At 27.8% G+C, this 26,755-nt stretch overlaps 11 protein-coding genes across 11 annotated transcripts; 7 read left to right on the top strand and 4 right to left on the bottom strand. All coding sequences in view use genetic code 12, as the record gives it.

Annotated features, from left to right (window-relative positions):
- Positions 1–56: 56 nt before the first annotated feature.
- Positions 57–1,385, bottom strand: CDS1 (phosphatidate cytidylyltransferase; the record flags this gene model as incomplete). The annotated part of the gene is made up of 1 exon (XM_051756832.1): positions 57–1,385. The coding sequence occupies one exon, from the start codon at positions 1,383–1,385 to the stop codon at positions 57–59; it is 1,329 nt and encodes a 442-aa protein (XP_051615165.1).
- Positions 1,386–2,822: 1,437 nt separating this feature from the next.
- On the top strand, positions 2,823–3,152 carry SUI1 (translation initiation factor eIF1; the record flags this gene model as incomplete). The annotated part of the gene is made up of 1 exon (XM_051756830.1): positions 2,823–3,152. The coding sequence occupies one exon, from the start codon at positions 2,823–2,825 to the stop codon at positions 3,150–3,152; it is 330 nt and encodes a 109-aa protein (XP_051615164.1).
- Positions 3,153–3,489: 337 nt separating this feature from the next.
- On the top strand, positions 3,490–4,260 carry KGF55_002175 (U2-type spliceosomal complex subunit; the record flags this gene model as incomplete). The annotated part of the gene is made up of 1 exon (XM_051756829.1): positions 3,490–4,260. The coding sequence occupies one exon, from the start codon at positions 3,490–3,492 to the stop codon at positions 4,258–4,260; it is 771 nt and encodes a 256-aa protein (XP_051615163.1).
- A 711-nt stretch (positions 4,261–4,971) lies between these two features.
- On the top strand, positions 4,972–5,283 carry CKS1 (cyclin-dependent protein kinase regulatory subunit; the record flags this gene model as incomplete). The annotated part of the gene is made up of 1 exon (XM_051756828.1): positions 4,972–5,283. The coding sequence occupies one exon, from the start codon at positions 4,972–4,974 to the stop codon at positions 5,281–5,283; it is 312 nt and encodes a 103-aa protein (XP_051615162.1).
- A 309-nt stretch (positions 5,284–5,592) lies between these two features.
- On the top strand, positions 5,593–12,516 carry MEC1 (protein kinase; the record flags this gene model as incomplete). The annotated part of the gene is made up of 1 exon (XM_051756827.1): positions 5,593–12,516. The coding sequence occupies one exon, from the start codon at positions 5,593–5,595 to the stop codon at positions 12,514–12,516; it is 6,924 nt and encodes a 2,307-aa protein (XP_051615161.1).
- A 3,703-nt stretch (positions 12,517–16,219) lies between these two features.
- Positions 16,220–17,866, top strand: PTH2 (Pth2p; the record flags this gene model as incomplete). Its single annotated transcript, XM_051756826.1, has 1 exon — positions 16,220–17,866. The coding sequence occupies one exon, from the start codon at positions 16,220–16,222 to the stop codon at positions 17,864–17,866; it is 1,647 nt and encodes a 548-aa protein (XP_051615160.1).
- Positions 17,867–18,110: 244 nt separating this feature from the next.
- KGF55_002171 (uncharacterized protein) lies at positions 18,111–19,808 on the bottom strand (the record flags this gene model as incomplete). Its single annotated transcript, XM_051756825.1, has 1 exon — positions 18,111–19,808. One exon carries the CDS (start codon positions 19,806–19,808, stop codon positions 18,111–18,113), a length of 1,698 nt encoding a protein of 565 aa, XP_051615159.1.
- Positions 19,809–19,947: 139 nt separating this feature from the next.
- KGF55_002170 (mitochondrial 54S ribosomal protein uL1m) lies at positions 19,948–22,254 on the top strand (the record flags this gene model as incomplete). Its single annotated transcript, XM_051756824.1, has 2 exons — positions 19,948–21,244; positions 21,497–22,254. 2 exons carry the CDS (start codon positions 19,948–19,950, stop codon positions 22,252–22,254), a joined length of 2,055 nt encoding a protein of 684 aa, XP_051615158.1.
- Positions 22,255–22,294: 40 nt separating this feature from the next.
- KGF55_002169 (GPI-anchor transamidase subunit) lies at positions 22,295–24,040 on the bottom strand (the record flags this gene model as incomplete). The annotated part of the gene is made up of 1 exon (XM_051756823.1): positions 22,295–24,040. The coding sequence occupies one exon, from the start codon at positions 24,038–24,040 to the stop codon at positions 22,295–22,297; it is 1,746 nt and encodes a 581-aa protein (XP_051615157.1).
- A 110-nt stretch (positions 24,041–24,150) lies between these two features.
- KGF55_002168 (uncharacterized protein) lies at positions 24,151–24,925 on the top strand (the record flags this gene model as incomplete). Its single annotated transcript, XM_051756822.1, has 2 exons — positions 24,151–24,750; positions 24,923–24,925. The coding sequence occupies 2 exons, from the start codon at positions 24,151–24,153 to the stop codon at positions 24,923–24,925; spliced, it is 603 nt and encodes a 200-aa protein (XP_051615156.1).
- Positions 24,926–25,010: 85 nt separating this feature from the next.
- On the bottom strand, positions 25,011–26,678 carry KGF55_002167 (anaphase promoting complex subunit 4; the record flags this gene model as incomplete). Its single annotated transcript, XM_051756821.1, has 1 exon — positions 25,011–26,678. The coding sequence occupies one exon, from the start codon at positions 26,676–26,678 to the stop codon at positions 25,011–25,013; it is 1,668 nt and encodes a 555-aa protein (XP_051615155.1).
- Positions 26,679–26,755: the final 77 nt, after the last annotated feature.

Below are 26,755 nucleotides of genomic sequence, written 5' to 3'. Positions count from 1 at the left end.
TCCTTTATGAGAAGTTGTATGATGTTAATTAATTGATTGGGTACTCGGTAAGGTCATTAATTTTGAAGTTCTAAAATGTCAAATATGACTTTTAATTTATCATCATCAATTACTTGTTCTCTATTCAAATACCTCAATATACTTTTAACTAATTGAACTAATTGTGGTAAACTTAAATTTATAATTGCCATTTGTAAAATTTTACCTAAATTAACATTATGATTACTTATAAAAGTTTGATAATATAAATAAGTGAATGAACCCATTAAAAATTGACAATCAAATCTATCAGTTATACCTCCATGACCTGGAATAGTATCTCCAAAATCTTTAATTCCAAATGCTCTTTTTAATCCACTTGCAAAAAATCCACCAAATGGTGCAATTAATGATGCAAAAGTTGCTAAATTTGCTGCATGGAAATATATTGGTTTAAAAGTTATAACTTCAATATTACCACCTAATAAATCTATTATATTTTGAGGTAATTGATAAACTTGAGGTATAAAAGCAGGATTTGGTTCACATATAGGATAATTATACAAATGAGTTGATAAATTTTCAGCAGGACAAATTAAATAATCTGATTTTGATAATACATATGATCCAATAACAGCTGCAATACCAGTACAAATCCAAGCCCCAACAAATCCCTCCACAGTTTTTTTAGGTGATATTTCAATCAATTGAGTTCTTCCAAATGTAATACCACAAATATATGCAAAAATATCATTTACAATAACTAAAGCAGATGGTAAAAAGAACCAAAATATACCATTTAAAATATTATCAATTATTAAATGAGCTTGAAATACAACTAATAATAATGTCATATGAGTAACACATAATTGAGCAAATTGAAATTTATAAAATCCCTTTTTTAAAGTCCATACAAAAAATATAAATCCTGCAATATATAAAGTATAACTAACAAATTTATGATTTATAACTAATAAAGTTAAAATTTTATTTGATAATATTTTATCTTGAAAAAATTCAACAAATGATGGGAAATCAAGATAATACCAAGTTGTAACTAAAAAATACCAATTTAATGATCTATTATAAGGAATATTTTTATCTCTTGCAGGTTCTGAAGTTAATGCAATAATTTCTTTAAATGTTAAAAATTGAAATATTAATATCATTATTATTATAGGTAAATGACCTGATGCTAAAATTATGAAAAAACCTCCAATCATTACAAATGTCCAAATTGTTCTTGTAATGAATGCTTGTTTTTTCTTTTCTTTTTCATTCACTACTGGTTCCTTGCTATTGCTCTCTTTGATACACTCATCTTTGGATATGGATGGGGTTACTGTTGTTGATGATTTTGGAGTTTTAATTGATGTTTCTATCTCAATCTTTTCTTTAGTACTCATATTCAGTTTGATTTGATTTAATTTGGTATCAATTAATTGATGAATGTGAAAATTTAATTAAGTTTGAGGATTGTCTTTGATAATTGAGTATGATTGAGTGGATCAGACAGTAAGATGTGCTTGATTCGTTGAATTTTCTTTTAATTATGATCTAAGTTGATGAGGTTGTAAATAATTATGATTATTCAAATTGATTTGAAAACTTATTTTTTCTCCTCTTAATTTTGATTCTAACAAAATAGATTTCCGTTAAATATAATTTTGTGATAATGTATGAATATAAAAGATCAGTACAAAGTAATTGATTGAATGATTTATATATCTTTGACTTTCTATCGAATTGTAAAATTGATAAAGATCTGAAAATTTTTTGGGGTTGTCAAGTAGTGAATTTCTTAGAACACTTAAATAAAATTAGCCTATGCGAAATTAGAATTGTGATTATTAGATCTGTGTTTCAAATATTTTGCTTCAAATGTATATTGTTGCGCTTCAAATAATTGATTTAGGACTATGAAACTTCGAACAATTTGAAAATAGAAATCAAAAGACTTAGTAGAAGATATTTATACACAAATAAGCAAGAAAACTTTGTTTTATAGCTAGTATATAATTTAAATCTAAAAACGTATTTTTTACTTGATCTGTATGGGAAATTACTGATTAACTAGATTTAGTAAATCAAAATATTTTATCAATATTTTCATAGTGAAAAATTTTGGGGTCGTCTGAATCAGTTTTTTTCAATCTTAGTTAACTTTAATAATTAAAGAATTTACGAAAAATAAAACGATGATTTGCTACTAAACAATACTTAATTCGAAAGTGCAATGTATGAAAAAATTTGATATTGTAGGGCTTAATTTTATTGGTAATACGTCTTTCAAGTAAACTTTGAAGAAGTGTGAAATGCTTGAGACAGTAGATCAGATTGATACATTATTCGAAACCCAACCAAAAGTTTTTCCTAATCACATGCTTCAAATCATCTGACTCGCTATCGCTAAATTCAATTCCACAAATAGGTTCAAGCAGGGTAAAATTATTAGGTAGTGTCTCATGCCCAGTTCAATGACATTTGTTTTGTAGACATGACAATTAAAAAAAAAAACTTTGTGACATTCATTTTATTATGTAAAAAAGAAAGTCACTCAAACTTAATTTATTATGTATGTTAAGATGTTAATCATAGGCAAAATTCTAATTATAAAAAAAAAAGAAAGAAAAGAAAATTTACATATAAAAAAATAACAATCAAAATTTAACCATAATCAACTAATTTTATTATAGATAAGCTTAAAATCTATAAGAACACTAGACTTTCAAACCTATCTAAGGAAACACTTTTAAGATCACAACTGTATTCATATAATTACTACTAATCAATCAAACACTAAAGAAGAAAGGGAAATACATTTTAATCTTTCTGAAAATTTTATGTCAACTATCCAAAACTTAAACGCATTTGATCCATTCGCCGATACTGGTGATTCTGAAGCTCAACCAACTAATTACATTCATATTCGTATCCAACAACGTAACGGTAGAAAAACTTTAACTACAGTTCAAGGTGTACCAAAAGAATATGATTTAAAAAAAATTTTAAAAGTTTTAAAAAAAGATTTTGCTTGTAATGGTAATATTGTTAAAGATGATGATTTAGGTGAAGTTATTCAATTACAAGGTGATCAAAGAACTAAAGTTTCTGAGTTTTTAACTACTCAATTACAATTACCTAAGAAGAATATTAAAATCCATGGTTTTTAAAGAGGAAAATCAGTATGGTATTTTTAAGGATTATTCTTGCTTCTTTCTTATAATTAGAGAGTTAGTATTGTATTAACAGCCTGCTACTATTGCTGCTTCCGGGTAGAGATTTAGTTTTATATATCGATCAGTAATCAAAACAACTTTTGATTTGGACTTTTTGATTTGTAGTCATTTATTTGCTTTACTCTCCCCTATCTCATTTCTCAATTTAATGTGAATTGATGGCACGAAAAGTTGATACAGAACACAAAATTATTACTTCATATTACATTTAGCAACACCAAATGCAAAGACTTTCTACGAATAACATATAGCATACACTCGATAATTCAACATGGCAGGTGATTTAAATCTCAAAAAGTCTTGGAATCCGAAACTAGTCAAGAATCAAACAAAAGTATGGGAATTAGAACAAAAAAAACTCAAACAATTAAAAGAAGATCAACTTAAAAATGAAGAAAGTAAAAAAGAACAAGAATATATAGACTTATTGAAATTACAATATGGTGATAATTACAAGGATCATTTATCAACTAATGAGAAATTAAAAGTTAATAAATTAAGTTGGATGTATGATGATGTACCATTTGAAGCACCAGAAGCAGAAGAAACTAAAAATACAAGTGGGTTTATTGAAAGTAATTTGGAGTTTACTGATGGTAAAAAAGAAGTGGAAAGTTTATTGAATGGTAATCAAGCTTTCAATAAGAGAGAATCTAGGGGAAGTAACGGTGGAAATGATCGATTGAATAAAATCATAGGGTCAGGATTGAGTAAAAGTAGTAGTAATTCATCAGCACTAGATAATGACCCTTTGGCGATGATGAAACGACAGCAACAACAACAAAGAAGGTCGAGAATACCGGGCACTGAAATATCTTCATCATCTTCATCAAACAGGATACATAAGCCGGATGATAAACATAGGCATAGATCACAAAAATCATCACGTCCATCATCACACTCACATCACAACCCAAGGTCAAGCTCACACCAATCGCATCATTCTAGCGATAACCGAAGTTCACATCGTCTGCACGATAACCGAAGTTCACATTACAGGTCAAGAGATCGAGATCCTATATCCAGTTCTGCTAGGAGTTAGGATCCAAGATAATCTTGTCATGAATATATTAACGAATAAATTAATGAAGAAATCTTCTGATGACTTAACACATGTAGCATTCATCGCTCAATTGACGCCAAAATTGGGTATTTTTACTTCAATGATCTCTGATAAAATCTATGTTTATTTTGATCGCTGCACCATTCAGATATTTCAAACTTACAATCTACAGATAACTGAATCTAGAATTGAAACACTGCGAGCAATTTTTATAAAGCTAGGTTGTATCAGTTATGTTCTTATCGATGTTTTGATCATGGTAGTCCATTCTATTTAACGATGTTATAGTTAAGACTCACGCGTAATAATTGGTTCTGATATTATTTTTTTTCTTAATAGAAAAACCCTTAACCGATTTTTCACAAATATTATCTATATCTTTAACCACTATCTTTATCAAATCTTCCATTCGTTAATTTACTTTCATTACTTAAACAATTAACTGGCAGCTCCAGAAATAAGTTTAAACCAAGCTTCCATTGTTGTTGCAGAAATCTTAAATCTTTAGCATCGTCTAATCTGAAAAAACTATAGGAGACCAAATTCAATTTACTATATCATCTTCAAAAACCATTCAAATAATTATTCATTTCTAGCTACTTTGTTGAGATCCAACTCAATTACAATCTAGAGCACTCATACATCAAATCATAATTTTCAGGCATCAACAACAAACTTCAAATTTACAAAATGTCATCAAAACCAAGATATTTAAGTGATGCAGAAAGAGCAAAAGTATTAGAGTTTCAAGATTTAATTCATTATAGTCCCAGATATAATGATGATACTCATGAATATAGACATGTAATGTTACCTAAAAATATGTTAAAAATAATACCACAAGATTATTTTAATCCTGAAACTGGTACATTAAGAATTTTATTAGAAGAAGAATGGAGAGGTTTAGGAATTACTCAAAGTTTAGGTTGGGCTCATTATGAAACTCATGCTCCTGAACCTCACATTCTATTGTTTAAAAGACCTATCAATTATGGGCAGTAGTATAAATTATTGGGGATGAAAGAATATTAAGAAAGATAACTATATGATTGTTTAGTTGAGAAATAAAATCACTGTAATGGTGAATGAGGGTACATAGTAATAGTTTATGAAATTAATTTAACGTGATAAATGTGAATAATTAACTGTATTTTTGTCCTTAACATTATCGTCTCTTCAATGATAATTTTTCAATTCGTTACGCGTAAAATAGATTTGTAAAAAAGTGTTGCAAATAAACTAGACACGTTAAGTATTACATCATTTACAACCAACCATAAGTTCAAATTCACATAGAGATCCAACTATGATATGACTTCAGCTCAAAAGTTGAGTTCAGAGGAACTACTTCAATTTTTAAATGATATCAAGTCCAATATAAATGATCAAGATACAGATTTTAAAAAATTGATCTTATACCTACTACAATTTTTGAATTCCAAATTAAAAGACTTGAATACAGGGTCGAAGGGAGATGATGACATATTAATAAAGATGGTAGATACAATTGAATTAATGCTTAGTAAAAAGATATATTTATTAAATGTTTCATTAAAATATCAAGATATAAGTTTAATTTACGTTCCCACCTCAAATTCAAGTTTAATTATGATTCAGGAGATTTTGTTATATGAGTGGCTTATATCTTTTATTTATTTTCAATTATCAACCGTGACATCAAAACCTATCATTTTAAATCATTTGAAAAGTTTATTGATACATATTATTAATTTGGTTTCTACAAAATTATTTGATTTCAAATTCATTAAACTACTACGAGAAAATTTGATCAAATTATTGGTTCTGGATATTGATTATTGCTTTAATCAAATCATATCATGTAATAATCCAACATATTTAAAAAAGTTAATCTCAGCTTGTCATTTGTACTCAATAGTTAACGATTATGTTCTAGTCAAAAAATTATCACTCAATTCAAATGGATATCTGCTCAAACTTGAACTTCTCGGTAAGAAACTTATGCAGATTTTAAATGAAGCACAGTTTCTATATAATGAAACAAACTTAATTATGATTGACAATCTAAAAAGCTTGCTATTCCTAAATCATTTAGATAATATTTTGATAGATGATACAACTAATTGGAACCATGTTCAACTTTTGTTAACATGGATACTGGATTTTATTTATCAAAATTTTGAACAATTGGGGTCTAAAACAAATGGATTTGAATATCCAAATATTGTTCAGTCAATATCGATTGCATTATTCAAAATTTATTCATTTTGTGAGGACCAAGACCTAATTCATAACTTTATACAAGCTTTGGATTTTGAAGGATTAATACGTAAACTTCCAGCTGTGAAGTCAATACCCATATCTATCAAATGTACTTTATTTTCAATATTCTACCATTTGGAATCAAATCATAATTGGTCGACTAAAATTAGTGATTCATCCACCATTGATTTTAAAAATTTTCAATTCGCTTCAGCTGAGTCAAATGATTTAAAATCACAATTGAGTAAGGAGAATAACAAAATTACAGATAAACTCAATTTCATCATATTAGATAAATTTAAGTATCTACCTCCACAAAACTTCAATGATAATGATGCAGAAATACATTGGATTAGATATATCAGAAGTCTAGTACAATCTCAGCCAAAAGAGTTGGAGAAGGATATTACAATGTTCACATTACTTACGGCTTTGAGTAAATTCATAACATTATCACTGACTCAATCTCATGAAGTTAGTAAACATAGATTACCGGTTCAAAGTACAACTCAGTCCTTAATTTTAGACGAAATCATTCATCAATTTTTCATACCGAGAATGGACTACTTGAAATCCAAACCATTAGTTGCATGTAACTTTTTCATCATGTTACAAAATTATTATTCTTTGTATCTTCCACAATATGACGAATCACCAAATGGCTTACTAAGTATAATGCTTCAGATACTTGATACCCATCCGAATCGTAATTTACGAATACTTGTAACTAAAATAATTCCGTTATATTTAATAAAAGAGTGTAATGAAGTAGAACAAGATAAGATGTTTAAATTTATTTTTCAAAGAACCACTAAAATCAACTTTACTTCAAAGAACAGACGTCATTTTGGTGAATCCACAATTTATTCAGTAGTCGAATTAGCAAAGGTTTCAAATGGGAATAGATTATACGCAACTTATCTCAAGTTAGTTGATTGGCTTGGCGAGCCAAATGATCAACATTCAAATTATGCATATTGTGGGTTTTTGGATATAGCTCATTTTAAAAAAACTTCACCATATAAAATGCTATCACCATATTTATCAACGATTGCAGCTATAATAATTACAAAACCATTGGTTTGTGAAAGATTGATACAAGTAATGAGTATACAACGTAATTATTTTCTCAACAGAACTAAAGAATACACTGTACCTAAATTACTTGAATATTTTAAGGATACATCTTTAATTGGACAAATAGCTGATGCAGCAAATATGTCAATTCAGAAGTTATTAGCTTCTAACTTACCCAAAATACTAGCATTATATCTAGTCCAGGATCCACTGAATGAAAGATACGTGATAAAAGTTTTGAGTAGTAACTGTCCTGATTATAAGCTGGTTTCAACCGATGAAATCTTCACAGCACCAGGTGAAATTGTATGGTATATATTATTGGAAATTCAACTTGATGATAAAGGAAATATACGAAATTTGGGTAACATAATTTCAGCATTAGAAATAGTCGCGAAAAATTCAAAACATCATAAACATCAAAGAGCTCAAAAGGGGAAAATTGCAAGTAGTCTAATTGAAGAACAAATCTTATTGTTGGTACAAAAATTTAGTGATGTAACCCATTCTTTAAAAAGTGGTAAACCTTATATGGAAAGAAGAAGTGCATTTCAAGCAATACTTTATTTAATCAAAAATCATGCAGTTGCTTTAACTTTTGCTTTGGGTCAATTGTCCACTTGCTTACAAGCTATGTTAGAAGAACCAGATTTTCATGTCTTGACATTAACTTGTTGGAGGGAATTAGTTGAAAAATTACCATCCACTCATTTAATATCTTTAATAGACATTGCTATATCAATTATTTTTCAAAAATTTCAAAGTTTTGGTACGGAAGCTCAAGACATCGCAATTGATATTTTGAAGAAGATATACAAAGAAATCAAAGACAAATATAGCCGATATTCATTATATTATTTATCAATTCCGTTTTTGGATTATATGTCAAATTTTAATTTCATTAAAGAATTTCGAAATATGAAATCATTATCAAGAGTTCAAATTTTTCAAGAATTTAGTCGAAGATTAAACACTCATAATCAATATGTTGTGGAGCAAGCGTTGTTTGATCTATATAATTATTTTAAGGAATATCAAATCAATTGTCAAAAAGATTTTTTCAAAGATTCAAGTTTAACTGATTCAATTACAGTTTTAGTTCGTACGATATTAGATACCGCTTCACAATTTAAGAATAAAAATCCAAAAATTACATCGGAATGTGCAAAAGTTTTAGCTGTATTTGGTGCATTAGATGCAAATAAATTTCATTTTAAAACTGTAAAACATCTGATTATAGTTCAACAAAATTTTGAAAATCAAAATGAAAATACATCTTTTTTGATAGATTTAATTGAAAATCATGTTTTAAAATTATTTTGGGCGTCAAATGATCCACAAAAGCAACTATTTGCAGCTTTTGCATTACAAGAATTCCTAGGATTATTGGAATTAAGTGATGATAAAGTTAAGGATAGTAATAATTCAATATGGATGAAATTTAGTGATGTTGCCAAATCAACTTTAACACCATTTTTAACTTCTAAATATACTGCTTCAAGTAAATCAAAACTAATTCAAATTGAATTTCCATATTATAAATCTGGTATGAAATATGAAACTTGGTTGATTGATTTAACTTTGTATTTATTGAAAAAGGGAAGTTATAATGGGAAAAATAAAGAACCAAATATTAGAGAATTAATTTTTCAAAATTGTGCAATTTTATTAAAAGATCAAGATATTTCAATTTGTCAACATTTATTTAAGTATACAGTTTTGAGTCATATTCTATGTTTAAACCATTCCGTTGAGAAAGAGTTATTAGAAGAATTCAAACATATATTTAGCATTGATACAAATGCATCACCATCTGATAGAACTGAGGAATTAAAATTATGTTTTCAAACAATATTTTCAGTATTTGATTATTGTAATGAGTGGTTATCAGCAACTACCCAAATAGCAAATACTAATGGAAGCAGTGTTCAAGATTCTGTATCATCATCTGAAATTTGGCTTGATAAAATAGATTTAGTAGAAAGATTTATTGGATCATTTAATATGGATTTAATAGCTATAAAATCAGCTGAATGTGATTCTTATGAAAGAACTATAATGTACATAGAAAAATGTTATCGTGATGGTCAAATTAATTCAGAATTTAAATTAGGTGATTTAGATGCTGCCAGAACATTACAAAATATGTATGCAAATATAAATGATTATGATGCATTAAATGGATCATTGAAAATATTTTCTTCAAATAATATGAATGAAAAATTAAAAACATTTCAATATAGTGATAATTGGAGTCTTGCTTTAGAATCATTTAAAGTTGTTGGAGATGGATCATCGAAGGTTTCTGAAAATAAGGATTTGTTGAAAGCATTAAATGAATATGGATCATATAATGATGTTTTATCTAATTTATCAGAGCTAACTGATTTGAGGAATTTAAGTGAAATACCCTTAGATTGGGCGTTGGTAGGTTTAAGATCAGCTGTATACTCTGGTAAACCAGATCAATTGACGAAATGGCTTGAAGTGACTGATTTTTTGGGAAAGCCTAATGACACTGAATCGTTAGTCAATTATGAGTTGGCACATTACATAACTTCTTTATATGATAGAAATAAAAAAATCACCAAACATGAAGAGTCTATGCAAAACTTATATAAGGTTATCGGAAATTCATTGGTTTCATCAACTTCTTCAAATTTTATCAGAAATGTTAGTCTCATGAATCAATTGCATGCTATTTATGACATGGAGGAAATTCTAAGATCATCTGATGATGCTACTGATCAATTGAAATTAAGATTGGGTAATGTTGATCAAGACTTTGATACTCAAAACAAAATCCTAACTCTTCATTTAGTTGCTAATCAAATCATCAAAAAGGAAAAGAAGATTTCTGAAATTTATTTACATCAATCAAATTTAGCTAGAGAAAGTGGTAGACTTGATATTTCAACAAGTTCAATTGTTAAGGCAATGGCTTCAAATAATCCTGTTGCAAATATTGAATATTCGAAACTTTTATGGACTGAAGGTAAACAATCTGAAGCTATTAAAAATATATCTGAAATTTTGAAAACAACTGAAATCAATGATATAAAGTTTAAAGCTAAAATTCAACTTCAATATGCAAATTGGTTAGATGAATCAAATCATTTATCAGCTAATCAAATTATTGAAGAATATACAAAAGCATTTGAAATGGATAAAAATTATGAAAATTCAAGTTATGATATTGGGAAATATTTTAATAAATTAATGGATTCTTCAAAAGATGAATCAGGTTATTATCAACATTTAACAGTAAGAAATTTTATACGTGCTGTATCTATCGGTTCACTGTTTATATTTGAAGCATTACCTAAATTAATTACAATTTGGTTAGATTTCGCAAAATTATCAAAACATAAAAAAATTGGTGATAAAAAATTAAAACAAATTATACAAGATTTAACTGATGGATTAAAGACAGTGCCAACATATGCTTGGTATACTGCTATAACACAAATATTATCAAGGATAGTTCATGAGCATGAACCATCTTATAAGATTTTAGCTACCATTGTTGCAACAATCATATCTGAATATCCTCGTCATAGTTTATGGTATGTTTTATCACACACGTATTCAGGTGATCAAAAAAGAAAAGATAGAATTAATAAAATTTTGGTTCATTCAAGGAAAAGAAAAGATCATGAAACTTTAATATTAGAAGCTCAAGATTTATTTTCTAAATTTATAAGTATTGCTCAAAAGACTGTAAATAAATCTGCAAGAGTTAGACAACTATCATTAACTAAATATTTTAATTTCCCAGATATTAATCGAGCTTATGATCAATTAGTTATACCAGTTCAATCAAATCTACAAATCAGGATACCTCATAAAGAAGCTACATCATATACAGCTTTTCCAAGAAGTGCATCAGTAACATTTAATGGGTTTTATGATCAAGTTAATATCTTCTTTTCGTTACAAATGCCTAGACAAATTACGATCAAAGGATCTGATGGTAAAAATTATAGGTTAATGATTAAAAGTGATGATACAAGAAAAGATGCAAAAGTTGTTGAATTTACAACAATGGTAAATCGTATATTATCAACCAGTACTGAAGCAAGGAAAAGAAATTTAAATGTTGCAAATTATTCAGTTATACCACTTTCTGAAAATATTGGAATAATAGAATTTGTTACAAATGTACAAACAATGAAAAGTATAATAAATGAACAAAGGAAAAGAAAAGGTAAAACTGTTAATGAAAGACAAATTTTTAATAGTATAAATCAAGCTCAAAAGAATTTCAATGAAAAAAATAAAGATAATAAATCAATGAAACATTTAATTGAATTATTTAAATCAATATGTGAAAAAAATCCTCCACTTTTACATCAATGGTTTATTGAAAATTTTCCTGATCCAAGTCTGTGGTATATGGCAAGAAATTCTTTTATAAGATCATCTGCAGTTATGTCAATTGTTGGATATCTTATAGGATTAGGTGATAGACATTGTGAAAATATATTATTTTTTAAAAATTCAGGATCAATTTTACATATTGATTTTGATTGTTTATTTGAAAAAGGTTTAACATTACCAACTCCAGAAATTGTACCATTTAGATTAACTCAAAATATGGTTGATGCAATGGGAATAGTTGGAGTAGATGGAAGTTTTAGAATATCATGTGAACAAACTGGAAAATTATTAAGATTAAATGAACAATCATTAATGAATATTTTAGAAACTTTATTATATGATCCATTATGTGATTGGAAAATTAATTCAGAACCTCAAAATGATTTATTAAAAGTTCGTAAAAAAACAAGAGGTTTAATTAATGAAGAAGAAGGTTTAGTTATGAATATTCATGGTCAAGTTGATTTTTTAATTCAAGAAGCTACTTCAATTGAAAGATTGGCTCAAATGTATGGTGGTTGGTCTGCTTATATCTAAAAAATGAATATGCTTATATATAGTAAATGAATGTAAACAAAAGAATAATGTAATAGAATACAAATGTGAATTTGAAATATCTAATTTCACATTGAATTCAAGTGTAATTTTGGTATCTCAACCGTTGTTAAAAATTTGAACGAGTATTTTTGTGATATAAGAAAACCCCCATTGAGAGATAATAGGTTTTCCAATATCATAATACTTATGAAAACTTTAGATCTGGAACTTTGATTAGAGGAAAAATTTAGTTCCAGTTCATAAATGTCCATCATGTCTTTGCTGAAACTTGAATCTGTCTTTGAATAAACACTCTTCTTAGATATCAGTATTATTCAGCTTATCTGGAAAAGCTTTATATTTAGCCTTGGTGTAGAAATTAATACTTTAATTTCATCACCCTCTGAATTCAATTGTTCTAATAAATCTTTAATGAATCGAATTTTCTTTGACTAAATAATTAAATTCCAAGATACAATTTAACTGGACCACTATGATTAAAATCCAAATATGCAGTCAATGAATCATAAAATTCTGTAAAAATGATATTATTTGAATAAGTACGCACAAATCATATAATCAAAATAAAGCGCAATAATAGTTTCGGCAGTACCTAAATTATTTAACATCTACACAAGTTTTTGTTCGAAAAAATTAGCCCAAATACAAATAACATTCAAAATCATTTGAGCATTAACTTGAAAAATCCATGTAGACCTTGGAACAAAATTGAAAATTTATTATTTCAATAGTCACCTCCAGGTTTTCTTCACAAGAATTCCCAATACGGAAAAAAAAAATTAAAAGAAATATTTTTGAAAAGTCAATGGGACCACAAAATTTGAATGTTCATAAAAACAAATTTTTCTGATAAAGCCAACTTCAGCGTTGACTTTAATGTATCAGTCAGAAGCTGTCTAGTAGTAAAATCCACTTGTAACCCAGATAAACGTGGTTGAGTCATGGAGAAGACACTTGAAGCGGGAGCAATACAACTAACAGTATGGCGAGAGACCTACGGAAATATAATTCTATCATTCGGAAATCTGTTTCAAATATTTATTGTTATAGTGAACAATTGAAGAGAAAGAGCAAATACTCACGCTATAATTTCGTAGTAAAGATGCAACTTCGATGATACATTGATTTTCCATGTGGTGGGAATGGTTAAAATTGCAAAAATGATTTCCCGTCAACCCAACCCACACAAACTTAGGGTGAAACTATTTATGGATTTAACCTCAATTCCACAAAAATTCGATATCTATGGTAAAAAATTAAAGTGAAACCCTATTGTGTCTTACTTTCAAATTTTGGTTTCAAATAAAGATAAACACACATAAGTACTTCTATATTGTCATAATAATAGAAATGTTTTAAATTCTTTTTTTTTTTTATTTTATTTTATTATTTTATTTATTCCATGTAGTTTGGTCCGGCAAATGAAATAATTTTGAAATTCCGTGGATAAAGTTACTTTCCTTTATTGAACTAAATACGATTAATTTGATTTATTCAAACTTGTTTCTTTAGTTATTTTTTGGATTTTCCAGAGTATCGTTTAAATGAATAGGTAGTTGAAATTCAATGATAAGCTGAATTGAACTTCAAATCCTTTACCGGGTAGAAATGTAATTTTTCAAATAAAAAAAGTCAAAAAAAGAAGCCTGTCTTTATATTTTTCCATTTTTAAGATGATTAGCATATAATTAAGTTAAATGTAGAAGATGATATACCTAAATTTTAACACCCCCTACACCTTAAAAACCTTAAATTATTTAAAGTTTTTATATTTTAATCAAACATGTTGAGTAATCGAGATTACATACAAACTTTAAAAATATGACCTCATCAATTTCTGTAATTGATTGAGGCTAGAATCTGAAATAAGGTTTCTCTTATGGTAGATTTAGTTTTGATAGGTTTCGAAAAAATGAGAGTTGAAATACTATTGTTGAGCATTTAGAGTTTAAGGCGTGAACTTAAGGCTAATTGATCTATAATATAAGGGAAAAAAATTAAACCCCCTAATAATACAAAACAAAAATGTATATAGAATAGAAAATTAATAGAAAAATTTAAAATTCTGAAATTTCACAAATTTAAAAAAAATTCGCCTCAAAGCTAAGAATTCATATTGACGAAATTGTATATTTTTTTTTTTTAAAAATTTCTAGATTTACTTATTAATTCTCTTGTACAGAACAAAGTAAAATAATGGGCTCGTTTGTTATAAGTTTTGGTGATTACTGATCAATTTATGGAATACTTAAATTTTTTTTTTGTTTCAGATTCTTGTCTTACTTTTATTTTTGTATCTCCACCTAAAATCTGGAGTAAAAATTGAATACGTTATTATCAAAGTATCTATTAAATTACATGGCGCTTTCAGTCGGGTTCTATGATTCGTTTAAACATACGGTTCAACAAATCAAGTAAACAACAAGTTTGAAGTTGTATGATATAAATTCCATATATTGGTTTAGAGCAATGGAAGTATGCAAGACTTTAATAATAGAAAATGAATTATGACCTCATTACTTTTTGTGTGTCTGTTAAACAAATACAGTACTTATGTGTTTAGTAATAATAATAAATTATTATGCGAAAATTTTTTAATACTATTGAATCTATTTGGACCCCCAGCAATTAATATCATTCTACTCTATGTTGATTTTGTGCTACCAGATCTGCTCAAATCTCTTTTAACTTGAAATTGGTAAACTTATTCATTAACACCCCATTAAAAAATGTATACTCAAAATATCAAAAGGGTTAATAGAAATAAGGTTTGTAAATTATTACTTTAATTTATTATTTCAATCTAATTTATCAGTAAATGTAACTAATCTTATAATATAAGAGTAAGTTTTGTACGAGTTTAGCAAATTTAATCTTGTCTTTATTCAAATACTTCTATGAGGTGTAAAGTAGTTTATTTTAAGTTAATATAGTACTATATATATATTGGTTCAATAATTGAATGAATATTACTAACCTTATAACTGAACAAAGTGTGAAAAATTAAATTGTTAATTCATATACCAAATATAATAATCTATAATATAATTTACCCATTTCTTTTTCAAAAATACAAAATTTTGAATATTAAAATAATAATAATAATATATTTTCCTTCTTATTTTTTCAATCATCAAATAATCTACAAATTCATTCATCAATAAATCTTCAATTTCCATTCTTTTTCTTGTTGATTCAACTTTAATACAACCTTCCTGGGAAATTCAAAGATCACTTATAAATTTGTAATTGGAAACTACAAACAAATTTGTTACAAGTTGCAAAAAAAAAAAAAAATATTATTTTAAGTTACATAATAAATACATTTACTTGTTACCTATTACCATCAAGAAGAACTCAGAATAAGATTCCACATTCCTTTTTTTCAATCTACATTTGTTTAGATGTATTAAATTAAATCTCAGAATAAATCAAAATTAAGAAAGAAGAAAGATCTTTTGGATAGAAGTGTATCATTTTACCAATACAATCATAAATTAAATATTATCATAAATTAATGTGTTTCATCATTTATTCAACCATAATATTACAATTTTTACATTAAAAGTGGTATCAGTTTAGTTCATAATATATTCTAATCGAAAATAATCAGATATTTCAATCAAGAAAGTCGAAATCCACATATCTTTTTGTCAAATATAATCATAAAATATACAATATTATGAATTCAGATTTAAATTATTCACATAACTCAACTTCATATTCTACTTTAAACTCAAGTCTTAATTCAAATACAGATAATAATACTACCCATTCAAATTATGGGTCAACATCATCCGCATCTTCACTTTCTTCAGGTGAAGAAGAACCATTCCAAAAATCTAATAGACCTCACCTTAGACAACCACCATTTGAATCATCATTACCACATTTAAATACTAATAATTATTCTAATTCAAATTCAAATTCAAATTTGAATTTAAATTCTTTACCTAATTCAAATTCAAATCAGATACCAAATTCAATTCCACATTCATCAACATCATTTTCACCTTCTCCATCACCTCCAAAATCAAATTCTTTACAAAATAGTCATATAATTACTTATATTGGTAGAATATATTCAATACTAGATGCATTATTACTAATAGAAGCATGTAGATTAAAAATGTTACCAATAATAAATAGAAGATTAACTATCCTTGAAAGATCAAAATTTATAAAACCAAATACAATATTTATATGGAATGAAACATCATGTGGTATGAAAAGATGGACAGATGGGAAAATTTGGTCAGCATCAAAAGTTTATAATGGGAATTTTTTACAATATAAAGAATTAAATAAATTTACTAAAAAGGAAGAAACTAATGGATTAATTAAACAACTGTATTCATTAACAACAAAAACAAATCAAAGATTTCATTTAATTTCATATTTTAAAAATAATTATCATGAAGATTTTTTAAATAATGTCAATAATAATAGTGGTAGTATGGATTTTCTGGAAAATTTAAATTTAGTAAATATACCATCTCATGATCCAAAATTAAAAGGTTTGAAATTATCAAATGACATATATCCTGATCATTCGTTACATACATTAAATAATAATTCACCATTAGTTGAAAAATCAAAATTACAACAACAACAACAACAACAACAACAATCAAGACAACCTAGTTTTTCAAAAAATCATCAATATCACCATCATAACAACAATCAAAGCCCAAATGTTCAACAAAATCAACAAAATAACTCAGAGCATAATAGTATAGTCTTACCACCTCAACTACCTCATTTTTCTTCAAATCCAAATAATTTACAACAATTGCATAATATGAATTATGATCCATATATCAATAATTCACGTTCTGATTCTCATACAAAATCAGATGGATCTATTCCTACTATTGAAAATCATCACAATAATAATACCAATTTCTATGATAAACAAAATCCACAGCATCAATTTAATAATTATATAAAACATGAGAATAATCAAATACCAAGCTATCGTTCTCAACAACAGCAGCAACAACAAGTACAACATTCATTAGGACCACAACAAATATCTCAACCTCAACCACAACCTTACAGTACACAGAAAGAACATAAGTATAACAATCAAAATGGTAATTACAACAACAATACCCCACCACAACAATTAGATAAAATACAGCATCATGCACCAAATACTTCAGATAATGAACCAAGAGATAAACTACAAGATTTAATTGAACAAAATAATCAAATACATAAACATGGAAGACAAAATTCAAATTCAACACCAAATATAAATTCAAATCCTAATTCCAATTTTGATTCAAGAATTATTGAAGTTTTGAATAAAGGTTGGTTGAAATAAAATAAGTTTTTGGTATATATATCTTCGAAATTGAAACGTGCAAACTATTTTAAAAAGTTGTATAGAGCATATAATTAATGATAATTTAAGAGAGTAATGTGTTTATGAATTCTATTTCTTTCACCTAGGTTTGATTTAAACTCTTGGCTGCAAAAATAAAATTTTCAGTTCGCAATCGCGCTCAATAGAACTTAAACAAGTTTACAATCAAATGTATCATAATATTCCAACTATTTTAAATTATCTATGATCTTTTCTTTTTCTTTTTAACTTTATCAATAAATTCAATACATGAAATAGGTATACCTTTTCCTTTTAAAATTTCAATAATTAAAAGCCCATGAGGACCTTGAACTTGAATTTGATCATCTTCTAATATAGTTGTTGAACCAGAACATTTAATTCTTAATTCTTCACTAAATAAACCTTGTTTTAAAAAAAATTTATCATAGTTCCCAATTCTTGTTATTATTTTTCGACCAATTTTTATTTCTGTAACGATGTGAATTTTGGGGGGAACACCTTTTGATATAATTTTTTGTGGTTGATTATCATTTTTTGATATAATTTCATAATATGGTGAAAAATTTATTAAAAATTCTTTAAATGCTTCATCTCTTGCCATGGTTGTACCTTCTGATTTATTTATTGGTTTACTTATTATTTCATCTAGTATTATATTTTTTGGATTATTTTCAATTGGTAATTTAAATTGTTTTATATAATTTTCAAATTTTGATTTTAATTCACCTAATGTATATAATTCATCATATTCTTCATTTATTTTATTAAAAAACATTCTCGATTTACTTGTTGGTTTATATAATGTTCTTATAGTCATTGATGATTTATTTGAATTTCCATTATTTGAGGTTTTTGGTTTGTTGATTTTATGAGGTACGAAATTTTCAATAACTGATGAGTCTTTTGAAATTAAACTTATTATAGTTAAATCTTCATCTTTTCCCTTTATATCAAGATATTTTAATTTTTTCATTTCTTTTAAAAATTTTGAAATTTTTTTCCATGATGTCTTTTTAATATTTGCATATTTTGAATCCATAATTGGTAAATTCTTATATATAAAAGTTGAAAATACATTACTTGACATTGGTAATTCCAATTTCTCTAGTTTAATGGTTTGAAGTAAAGAACGAATGAAAAAATTGTCTAATTCTTCGACTGTTAAGGTCGCTACTTCTTCTGCTAAGTCGTCTTCGTCTACTTCGTTTTGTGAGGTTCCTTGTATGGCCTCTTCATTATTTGCTTCCTCCACGGGTTCATTTGATTCCGTTTCTTGAACAACATCCTCTTTTGACTCGTTCTCAACCTCCTTTTTGGGTATCACTTCATCCACAGTCTCTGGAATTTCAATATCTATTTCTTTATTTAATTTCATCAACTCATCATTATAATGATGTAAAATATTCACAGCAGTACCAGATCTACCTACAACGTTATCGAATTGAGTTAAATTCAAATTACAAGTTCCAATAGCCATTATTCTATTAGGACTATCACTACTTACAACTCCAACAACGGTATGCTTGGTTGCTCTTTTATCAAATGGCGGAATAGTTCCAGGTAACATTAAATCAGCACCTTTACCCAAATAAACATCAATTACATGAGGATGAGTCTTCACTAAAGGTAATAAATAAGGACATTTCCAACAAGTTAAAATTGATGGATATAATTGTGAATCTCTAGTTTGAAACCATGTTGGTAGTTCTTGTTCATTTAAATATAAAATTCCTGTCACTCCAGTTGATGTAATAAAAGTTGCTTTTTTACTTATTGATGGTAAAATATTCTCTAAACCTTCTTTTGAGATCTCATCAAGTGGTAGATTATAAGTTTTACATATTGTAGCCAATAATTTTCTTCGATCAGATGATTTAATATTAGCTGAAGCTTTACTAGTTGGTGGTTTTTTAAACATCTTTTGAATTTACTAAAGGGAGTTGCAAAAAAAAAATCTTGAATTTGACGTGGAAAGGGTTTTGGTGATAAATTATTTTTCAGACATCAAATTTCAAAACAAACAACTCAACTCAGGACGTGACTTTAGGGCTTCGATTATGTCAAAAGAATCGAAAGAGTCTTCTAATATTACCAGTATTAGAGACTTTATAACAGTCATTGTCATAACGTTTGTTGTAGGGTTGGGATATCCATTGTTTTTATTTACTACATCAATTCATAGAGCAGATTTACCAGTTAATGATATAAATAATTTTGATTCACAAACGATAGCATATAAGATTCCAATATATTCGGACAAACCTTTAAATCATAATGTCATTCAATCGGGTTTTGAAGAGAGGTATCCTGAGTTGTCTCAAGAATGGCAAATAGAATTAGTTGATAAACCAATTGATGCTAAATACCAAATTCATTCAAAAGAATCACCCGACAATAAATTACAAACTAGCGAAAGAGATATTTTCATTGATTTTAAATCACAAGAAGACTATAATGTACAAGTAAATTCAGTCTTATTTGATCAAGTATTTAAAGATGAATTGGATACATTAAAAGCACTCAAGTTAGACCAATATTCTTTAGGTGTTGCATTTCCTTATAGTCCACAGTACAACTTGGTGTTTTCATTATTTACTGAAAACGGTAAAAGCATTAACTGGGAGATTGATGAAGCCTTGAATCAATTTAAATCAGCTTTAACATTTTTGAAAAATATCACATCTTTCACAATCAGTACTCAAATTCAATATTATTCAAGTTTAACTAAATCGTATAAGGATAATATTATTCTCGAGGATGATTTGAAAACATTTATTAACTTCAATGATTGGAATTTGGAAAATTATGATATGAATCCAACAATCAACTTCCTAATATATATACCGGATAATACTTTGACAATTGAAAATTCCAAAACTAATTCATTTTTGATTTCCAAATGGGGTGGAATTAAAGTTTTAAATAAAAATTTACCAAAGATGTCAAATTCAAAGTTATTGAAAGATGAATTAATGCCAATTATGAATATATTCACAAATCAATTATTCAAATTAATTGGATTACCAGAAGGTCCGCAATCATCTCAAATTCAATTAGATTCATTGGAAAGAATATTGATTTACAAAAACATTAAAAATTCAATAAATAATCTTAAATCATTAGTCAAATTATCTGAATCATTGAAAGATATAGCGGTACCTGAAGAAACAAAAGAAGAAGTAATAAAATGTCTTAACAACATAAAGTTAGCTGTTGAACATAAATCAGTTGAATATTCTGCTTTAGCTGAACAAGCATCAAATAAAGCCTTTTTTGAAAAGGAAATGGTACAGCAAGCTTATTTTCCAAGTGAGCACAAATTAGCTGTGTTTTTACCCCTACTAGGTCCAATTGGTTCGATAGTTATATTTAGCATAATAAGATTTATTAAAAAGTTTAAGTCAAAGGGTATAGCTTAAAAAATGTATATAAATTTGGTAGCGGATCTCACTGCGTATATTCTTTATTTTTCACTATTAAAATTTTTTTTTTTTCAGACTTTATACCAGTGATTGTAGTCAATATCATTAATGTTCAAACTAATACCTCGTCAACCTATAATAAGGCATATACTATGTCCAATACGAACCTCACAACGTACGCTAGTGCATACAAAAGAAATCAAGACACAACTTCAAAGAGAAAAGGATAAACAAAAGAAACGAAAGTTAAGACAAGAATTAAAATTCAAATCATTGGAAAATCCAATCGAACATCCTTTGCATATGCCAATAGCAGAGGCATTAAATACCATCAGATCTTTTGAAGTAGGTAAACCAGCCGATAAATCAACCATTACATGTCATTTATACGTACGTCAAGAGCAAGGGGCTCATCCAATTAGTGGAACAGTAGATATTCCATTTCCTGTAAATAAAAAGACAAAACCATTAATCTTCACAACTCAACAATCAATGATATCCGAATTAGAACCCTTGGTAGGAGCAGAGAATATAGGTGGGAAAGAGCTAATTGATAAATTTGTAAATCAAGAATTATTACCAAGTGATTTCACTCATGTTTTTGCAACCAGTGAAATGGAAAATCAATTAAAAAGTGTAGCGAGAATTTTAGGTCCAGCTGGATTACAACCAACAAAGAAAAAAGGAACTGTAACTGATGATATAAATACTATAACGAATATTTTGAGATCATTTCAAATTAAACAAAAAGATTCTCATATAACATTTACTGTGGGAAATAGTACATTTAGTGATTTTCAAATTATGTCAAATTTAAAAGCTGTAAGTGATGTTATATTTTCACAGATTGATCCAAAAGCATCAAAAAAGACAAGATTGGGATATTGTTTTATCACTTCTGCAAATAGTCCTGGGTTAGTCATTGATTTCAAACAAGAATAAATAGAGATTTAATAAATGGAAAGCCTGTATATACATTATTTTACTCCTTTGGTATAGAAGATTTCTCTAACGATTTTTCTTTTAAAACAGGAGATACTTTCTTTAAGTCAATGTTACTCCTGATCCCTGATGCACCATATGCTATCATCAACCACGAAGAAAACCATCCTAAAATAACAACTAACCAAGTCCAACTTTGTAATTGTGTCCAAGCTAATATCAATTGAGCGAATAAGTCATTGAATTCAGGGAATACACCTGCAATTAATATAATAGAAAATGGATTTGAAATCAGTAGACAAATAATGGCTAACTTCCTATCTCTTTCAATTAATATTGGAACAAAAGTTAAAGGTAAAGCTAATAGTCCTATCGTGAATGCTATAGCAAAATGAACTATAAGTAAAGCTGTAATTAATAATGCTATTATTAATAATGCAAATGCAATAAGTGAGTAGCTTGCTGTTCTAGTTAATCTTTGTTTTCCACCAGTTATTGATAGTATGAAAAATCCTTGTGCAATAGTCGGTACTAGTCTTATAGTATCAATTGGTAATAATGGAATGACTATAGCCAACACCAAACAAAACAATTCAATCATAGTGGCAATGGTCAACAAACTAGTGATATTTTGCGGTATTTCCGAAAGATCAATTCCTGAGTTAAGTACAACACTAAGTCCACTCAACGCATAACTAACTGCTAACATTACTGCACTCGGTAAATAAGTACCAATTGAAACAAAATGTTTTGGACTTAACATTAAATAAAAGAAAAATGATTGATGAAATTTTTCTAATAAATTATTAACTGATCTAAATGTAGAATCGACAATTCTACCAAATTGTGTCACATCTGGACCTTTAGTTCCCTGAGCTTTAATTGTAAAAGCTTGTATCTGCCATCCTGAAAAGGCTTCATGTCCATGAACATCATTTGTTCCGGCTAAAGCTAATTTCAAGATACCTTTGAATAATGTTTTCAATCGATTTTGAAAATTGATAGCTCTATCACTAATTCCTTGCATATGACAGCTCATACCTTCATGCAGACTAATCAAATTTGCTGTATTTAGTAAATCTAAATTTGGTAATTGACCATTTAATCCTTCATAAAACATGTCATAATATTCAAAATTATCGCCTTGTTTGCCATACTCTATCACAATAGCTGCTTCAATTGATCCAGCTGTATCATCTAATGTTGTATGATAAGCATTAACCCAAGATCTTAAACTTTGTTTACCATCTGGAGGGATAACTAAAATTATATTTTTTGACCAAACTGATATACGTTGAAAATATCTGAGTAATGCCATCCCCAATGCCATTGCTCCTTCATTATATTCATTGTCTGAATTGATCCATGGTACAACTAATGCCATTGCTTCTGTGTTTTCACCTCTTGACGCGTGCATAATTGCATATAAAGTATCATTACTTACTCCATTTTTATGACTTGAAACTTGTAAACCTAAATCTAATAACCAATGTTTAATAATTTCGTTTCTTTCATCAATTGGTTTTTCTTCTAATTTATGAATTTCTTCTCTATATCCACGTACTATATTCCATTCACTTTCTCGAAAATAAGAATTTACTTGAGCTGGCATTAATGCATTTTCTGAGATATAACAATTTCTATAATTTCCATCTTGAGGTAATGTTATTAACCAAAGTATACTAAACAATGCCAAAACTAATGATATCCTAGGTAGTAGTCTTCTAGCTTTGGGAATCAACCCTAACTTGTTGATTTTTCTTAGCACTTTCTCTGCTAATGCCATTGTTTCGCTTATTGACTTAGACGTGTTTTTTATTTACAAATTTAGTTGTGAAAAATTATATTTAATGTCTAGACCTATAAATCTATTCAGAGGAAACTAAAGATGTTCATATGCTGCAACAACAGTATAAGCAATTGCAAAGGCAGCTAAGAAGATTACCACTACCTCAGAAAATAATCAAGCATGGTTCGACTGTTTTAAAGCATAGATTTAAGTTGGGCAAGACCAAAAATTTTGAGACTATATTCACTCAACTTTTAGACCACGAACAGTATCATAAATACATTCCAAATTTACTAGATGCTATATATAAGGATAGTAAGCCAAAGTGGTATAGAGATTTTAATAATATTCCATATATCAGAGTTAAGGAGCACTGGCCAACTGTTCACATAATGGATGAAATTGCTAATTCAAAGACTAAAAAAATTTACCACGAAAAATTACTGTCTGATTTCAAAGTCAGTGACTATGTCAAGGGTAATGATAAATCTAGAAACGCATTTCCATTGATTCGAAAGTATGGGGAACAAGTGAAGTCTATACCAAAACTTATCGAAGAAGTTGAAAAAGCGTACACTTTTATTGTGCATAGTCCAAGAATTGGTTTAACTAAACATCCTTTTGATGTGAGACATTTGCCTTCAAAATTAGGGATACCTCAACATCCAGTAGGACTTGATATGAAATTAAAAGAAACGGTCAGCATAGTCAAGAATGCACTAGAAAACAATCAACCCATTCGAAAAGATCAATTTCAAAAATTTATACAATCATATTCGACTGAGATTAATCTGAATTTTTATAAGCATTTATCAAGAAAAAGAGAAAGCAAGACTATTAGTGCTCAAGTTGAAAAGTTGATCAAGAAGAAGAGTATAGTAAGTGATGATTATTTTGAGAGAATATATTCATCGTACATTAAGCAGCAATATTACTTACAAGATAACCGATATGTATTTGCATATGATCATTCTACTTTCAAAATCACGTAGTCGGAATTCATTTTGTCGGTTAAACATACATAAGATTTATTTGATTTGACTTTTTTTGGTTCAAATGATAACTCCGGTAGATTGAAAGGTATAGATGAAGATGTATCAACAATTAAAAGGTGCTCTTTAGTCAATGCTATTAAATCTTTTGATCTGTGTTCATATGCTAAAACATTGGGGATTTTCGCGAAATCTTGTTCTGGAGTTGATAGTATTAAATTGTTTGACTCGTCAATGTATGTTATTACTGTTTTGTCATCCCATTGACTTATTTTCAAATTTGTATTACTCAATTTTAAAGTCCTTGAATATTTAACAGTTACGATCGATTGATGATGAGTATTGATTTGTTGTAAAATCCTACTAAAGATGTTTTCGGTTTCTAAATGCTTTTCCAACAATGTAGATTGAAAGTCAGCAGGTTTAATCAAGTCTAGATCGTAACGAAAGTAATTCAAAGTCTCTGATCGAAGTAAGTTTGTATTTATATATTCGATTAAATTTGAGGTTGAATAATTTCTTGTAAACTCTTGATCATTCAACATATCGAGTATAGTTTTCCACCAACTAATGAACTCCGCAATTTTAGACTTCTCGTCTTTCAAAGTCCATATTAACCGGTAAAATGATTTTAAGGAGTTTTGACATCTTTGCATAATTGAAACTAAGTCAGTCACGTTTAAACCCAAGACATTTTTCCACTTACAAATACCTGTTAGATTGTTCAACAATATTATTATCCTCTCAATTGGTGCCGCCGAATAAGTAAATATTCTTTTCTCACAATCGTCATATATTGACTCTAATGATTTAATTATTTTTTTATATCCTCTTTCACCAAATTGATTGCACCAAAAGTCTTTTGTAGATTCTGGTATAATGTTGGTCAACAACATATCATTTAGTACTGAGATTAAGTTTCCATTGACTTCATCATTCAAATTTGAAAGGTACCGGTCAAATAATGTTAAAAATGGTTTCAATTCTTCCTCGATTTTGACAATAGTATTATTCATATGCTCTAAATACTCAATGATTTGACAAACCATTAAAACCAGTTTAACGTATAGCTTTTTTGATGACGTATTGATATTTACAGATATTAGATTATTTTTGTCATCAAGGTAAATTTGTTGAAATAACTCTTTCGAAAGTTGTTGTGTTATATGTGACGATAGGGGATATCGAATGTTCAACAGTTTGTTGAAGCACAAGTTTATGGAGTTCTTGTCATTGATAACTAAGTAGTTAAGACTGGATGATATTGAGTGAATTCTCGGTAGGTTTGAAATTAATTCATCTTCTAAGTTGTATGCTGTTTCAACCCAATTTATGAATTGAATATTATCGTACTCATTATTCAAAATTTTGACCAATTTTCCATCATTTGAATCATATATCTTGACTAGACTATCAACACCGGATAAACAAAATAGATTATCAAAAAATGCAATTGACTTGATAACTGATCTGTTATTTATAGAATATATTCTTTCTCCATCAACTCTATAACACCAAATTGAAGTTTTATTCATTGATATGAATATCAAATTCATTTTGGGACACCATACCAAGATTGAATTAGGATCATTTGCAAATGGGAATTTACCAGTATGAATGATGGAGAGTGACGAGTTTTTCATGTATGGTATTTAATTGATTTTATATCATGGAGTCATGATGATATGAAGTAGGAAACAAATCAATCATTTTGGGCTAC

This window comes from Candida pseudojiufengensis (genome assembly GCF_024610245.1).
Source record: "Candida pseudojiufengensis strain CBS 10847 chromosome Unknown scaffold7, whole genome shotgun sequence".
NCBI classification, from domain to species: Eukaryota; Fungi; Ascomycota; class Pichiomycetes; order Serinales; family Debaryomycetaceae; genus Lodderomyces; species Lodderomyces pseudojiufengensis.
Note: the sequence above shows the minus strand (reverse complement) of the source record. Positions and strands in the feature narration are given on the sequence as shown.